The sequence below is a fragment of the Papaver somniferum genome, chromosome 1, assembly GCF_003573695.1.
Source record: "Papaver somniferum cultivar HN1 chromosome 1, ASM357369v1, whole genome shotgun sequence".
NCBI classification, from domain to species: domain Eukaryota; kingdom Viridiplantae; phylum Streptophyta; class Magnoliopsida; order Ranunculales; family Papaveraceae; genus Papaver; species Papaver somniferum.
In genome coordinates this window covers 64,855,341-64,859,723 of record NC_039358.1, presented here as the reverse complement: position 1 = coordinate 64,859,723, position 4,383 = coordinate 64,855,341, and the positions used below count along the sequence as shown (strand labels likewise).

The 4,383-nt window shown below is 33.4% G+C and overlaps 1 protein-coding gene across 2 annotated transcripts; it reads right to left on the bottom strand.

Moving 5' to 3' along the window:
• On the bottom strand, positions 1-1,699 carry LOC113329816 (probable 60S ribosomal protein L14). Of its 2 annotated transcripts, XM_026576644.1 has the most exons (5): positions 1,568-1,699; positions 1,279-1,338; positions 874-1,003; positions 657-769; positions 1-309 (listed from the first exon to the last, which is right to left on the bottom strand). In XM_026576644.1, the coding sequence occupies exons 1-5, from the start codon at positions 1,661-1,663 to the stop codon at positions 193-195; spliced, it is 516 nt and encodes a 171-aa protein (XP_026432429.1). In that variant the 5' UTR covers positions 1,664-1,699; the 3' UTR covers positions 1-192. The 2 variants fall into 2 exon arrangements, with proteins under 2 accessions (XP_026432429.1, XP_026432434.1); XM_026576649.1 differs by lacking the exon at positions 1,279-1,338 and having other exon boundaries at positions 1,568-1,664.
• Between the last annotated feature and the right edge of the window lie 2,684 nt (positions 1,700-4,383).

Below are 4,383 nucleotides of genomic sequence, written 5' to 3'. Positions count from 1 at the left end.
GGAAACCAAAGATATAGACAAAGTGTGATGGTCAAATTTTACATAACATAATCCAATACAAGTAGATTACAGACAACTGTAATTCTTGAATCTTTAAAAGGTCGGGACCAGGAGAACAAAATAGACAGCATTCAGACTACTAAATTCTTTTTTCTTTCCTTGAATGTTTAACTTTAAAAGTGATGTCAAAACTTATGCAGCCTTGTGCTCCATCTCAGCCTTCATCTCCCTCAAGACCGTGATGGCTATCTCCCTCCTAGCAGCCACTTCCTTCAACTTCTTGAGCTCCCGATGAATAGCTTTACCCCTCTGCCACATTCAAATGTATTGAATTAGCTACTGATGCTTTCAAAAGCTCTATCAAAAACAAAAACAAAAAGAACTCCATGGAAGCACTGAACAGATCTTAAGAGGCAAAACATGTGGATATATTGAATCAGGTACTGACGCTTTCAAAAAGAAGAACTGAACTGATCTTAAGAGGCAAAACATTTGGATATCTAGTGGAGGACTTCTTTAAAATTACTGCCCTGAATTTCAATATATCCGAGGCAATATCAGATAGCAATCTTTTACCAAAACAGACAAGGTAAAAATCCCCCATTTTAAGAAACAAACAAATTTGCAAAAACAGAATAAAAAATCGTTGGACAAACCTTGATCTTTGCCAACATGACCTTGAACCTGTCAAAGTCATTCAAGGATGCTCTTTTCTTCTGAACAATAAACTTTCTATCCCAAGAGCTGCTTTCCCATTTCTTCTTAACATCTATACAACATTTAAACAAACAGTAGGATTAGTGATAACTCAGATGCAGTGAACATGGTTATCAATTTCTATGAACACTAGGAGGAATAAAGCTGGCAACTTGCCTGCAACCTCCATGGCGCGAATCAAAACCTTCTTTTTGGGGGTTCTACCAATGTCAATCTTGATGTCTGTTAACGAGAGCCTTTTGAAGCTCATTTGGCTTCTAACCATATCAGGAGCATCAACAAGTGCCTGTTCTATTCAGGAAAAGTAATAATCAAAACATCAGGAATCCAGTGTTTCCAGATCCATCAGGAGCATTCAAGAGTTTTTTTTTTAATGTAATAAGATGGTACAGTAAAACCCATCGCAAACCCTTCTACCGGAAAGAATATAACCACAAACGGAGATATGAAAAAATTGCGTAGCTCAGATTACACATTCATAGAGCAAAAACAACAAATCGATCTGAAATAAAAAGCTTACCCTGTTTTGGTCGATGACATCAACAATGACTACAAGTTTACCATAATTTTCTCCGTAGTTAACGAGAGCACTCTCCCGATCTCAACATAACGCTTGAAAGGCTACGAATCAGAAAAGATAACACCACACATACTTTTAAACCCTAGTTTTGAAAAATTGAACTATGAAGATGATTTATCAGATCAAAGGAACTTGAGATAAAACCCTAAATTGAACTATGAAACCACACAAATAAAACCCTAGATTAATGATTTATCAGATCAAAGGAACTTGAGATAAAACCCTAAAACAATTATTTATCAGATCAAAGGAATTTGAGAAAAGTTTTACCATTTTTGAGATTTCTGGCAGTGGGAAGGAATGATAGAGCAGGTCGGCGAGTTTGTCTGGATCATGGATTAGGGATTCCACGGGGTGTACGTGCATTCCGCACTAGTCATTGTACTGACGAGCTAGTGTAATAGCAAAGCCGCAAAGGGCTATGATCGCTGAGGCAGACACGAGCCACAGAAACGACCTGACTCGGACACGAAGATGCTGCAATTCCTCAAAAGATTAGGATGTCCGCAGGTTAAGTGTTTGACTTTGACCCTCTCCCACTCTCTTATTTTTATGGCCCAATTGTTTAACCCGGCTAAATTGGGGACAATGCTACTTACATTGTGGGACAAAAAAAAGTAATTAAAATCTAAAAAGAGTAACCCTTTTCCAATTATTTTAAAAAATAACTAATTTATCCTTCATTAATTAGTATTAATCGGATGGTTAATTGATGTTTAATCAAATTAAACTAGAAATTAAATAATAATCTTAATTTTTCATCAAAAAATGAGAAAAAAAATGAAAAAACTTGCCCAAAATCGGTGGATGTTCTTGCTCACATAAACCGATTGTAAGAATCAGTTCATAATACTTAGAACATACACCGCTTTAAAATTCAAGAGTTTTTCTGTGATTTTTTCCGCCAGAATCGGTTTATGTCAATGCCCACATAAACCGATTGTAAATCTGGACATTTCTTCGACTGTTTTGCTCATAACTTCTTCGTCCGATGTCGGAATGACCTCTTTTTTTTTGCGTTCAACTCGTATTTTCGTGCTCTATAACATACATATAAAAAATGTCAGAGTTTGTGCAAAAATTCAAACATGGCTAATGAATCGGTTGATATGTGCATTAGCATAAACCGATTGTGGTTGATGTTCATCACATCAATCCAGAATCGGTTTATGTATGTGTATAATAAAAACCGATTCTGGTGAACATCAACAACAATCGTTTTTTTTTAATGCACACATAAACCGATTCTGGTTTGGTTTCCGAAAAATTTGATGAGAAACTTCAGAGATTCATAGTTAAATCATTGATGAATCCCTCTTAAAGGGTTGTCTTGAAAGGATTTAATTCAATACACTTGGTTGTTTGAAACCGAAATATTGTCCGAAAACCAAAAAATTGTTATTTGAATTGTTGTTTTCGATTAAGTTTTAGTTTTTGATTATCATGAAAATTGAAATTAAAAGATTGATTAAGTTTTAGTTTTTGATTATCATGAAAATTGAAGAAAAAAAATTGATTAAAGATTGTTAGTAGAAATGATTAAGATTTTGATGAAGGATAAAGCTTGGGATTGAGGGTAGATTGGTGTTTTCATCCCTTAAATTATTATTTTTGTCCTGTAGTGTAGGACCCAATTTAGCCAGGTTGTTTAACCCAATTCATTGAAATGAATCTTTAAAAAGGAGGGTCATATGAATAAAGATGTTAAATAATGTTAAAATTTGACATAAACTCTATTCGATAAGGGTATAATTATCAAACTAACTGCAATACAATATATCTCACAAACCATTCGTAGAAATTTGACAAATTTTATATATTTAGAAAGGTTTTTGAAAGATCATTGTAACAAGCGTAAATACAAATATCAAAGTATTCGTATTTTTAGAACTTTTTATTTCTTATATGATTTTTTATTTTTTAGTATGTAGATATTATCCACATAATTTTTTAAAGTCAACTATTATTCATAGGATTTTTTTTCTAATGTGCAGATATTATCCACGATTTCTTTAGTGTGAAGTGTTTTTCTAGTGTGCAGATATTATCCACAATGTTAATTAACCTTTCATAATTGTTTAAGTATATACATTAAATAAGTTTAGAAAACAATTTTTTAAAGATGAACAAATACATTAATATGAAGTTGTGTAGAAAATATCCTCGACTAGAATCCATGTAGGAACGTGAACAACTAGAAACTATGCAGAAAATATTCACAATTGTTTCAAGATCATGAGAATAATTTACATAATTATTTTTATGACCCTAGGGCCAAAAGAGTAAGACCCATGTTTCCTAGGGTCATAAGAATAATTAACCCTGCATGGTCGATTTCGGTTCGGTTTTTGCTCAAACCAAAACCGAAAGCATTACTCCTGATTTTTAATTTTCCAAATAAAAACCGTGTCATTAACCAGCAGTTTTGGTTTTTGGTTTTACCGTTGGTTTCCGGTTTTACCATTCGATTTCGGTTTTATCGGTTTCATGTAACTGAAAATTTAAAAAATGAGACATAAAGAAAAAATGAAAGATTAAAATATAGTTCCATATTAAAGTTAGATAAAATTAAGTATAAACATTTATTGTTCAAATATACAGTTAAAATTAAATGTGGTTAATCTAAGGTAGATCTAATGGTTGATATTAATCACATCATAGCTAATCGGTTTTAACGTTGGTATTCAGTTTGGTTTTTATATCAAACCAAAAACACAAAACCGTAACTCTCGGATTTTATCTTTTTAAGCCAAAACCAACCATTAGTAAATGGCCAAGCTCGGTTCTCTTCTAATCGATTTGGTTTGGTTCGGTTTGGTTTTAGCGGATAACCGTTACCATGTACAACCCTAGTTAACCCATCTTATTAAATTGAAGTTTTCAGAATGTGAAACGTGTGGTTAATGGGATTATTCTCACTTTTTATGTTCGTAGTTAAATTATTATTTTTTCCTACAAGAGACTGCTGTCCTTTGGGGGTGATTCTACGCTTACCGTAATTTTTCCCGAAGTTTTTCCCAATTAGGGATCTGATGCACGAGATGAAGCGCTCTCAGCATTTGGTTATGGAGCGGTGGGTGGGTACA

What these genes read in the sequence shown, in the direction of transcription:
- LOC113329816 (XM_026576644.1), bottom strand. Translation starts at nt 1,663, where the DNA reads ATGCACGTACACCCCGTGGAATCCCTAATCCATGATCCAGACAAACTC. An exon ending in TGCCAGAAATCTCAAAAATG is followed by an intron (nt 1,339 to 1,567) that starts GTAAAACTTTTC and finishes TCTGATTCGTAG; the next exon opens with CCTTTCAAGCGTTATGTTGA. An exon ending in TCATGTTGGCAAAGATCAAG is followed by an intron (nt 310 to 656) that starts GTTTGTCCAACG and finishes TGAATGTGGCAG; the next exon opens with AGGGGTAAAGCTATTCATCG.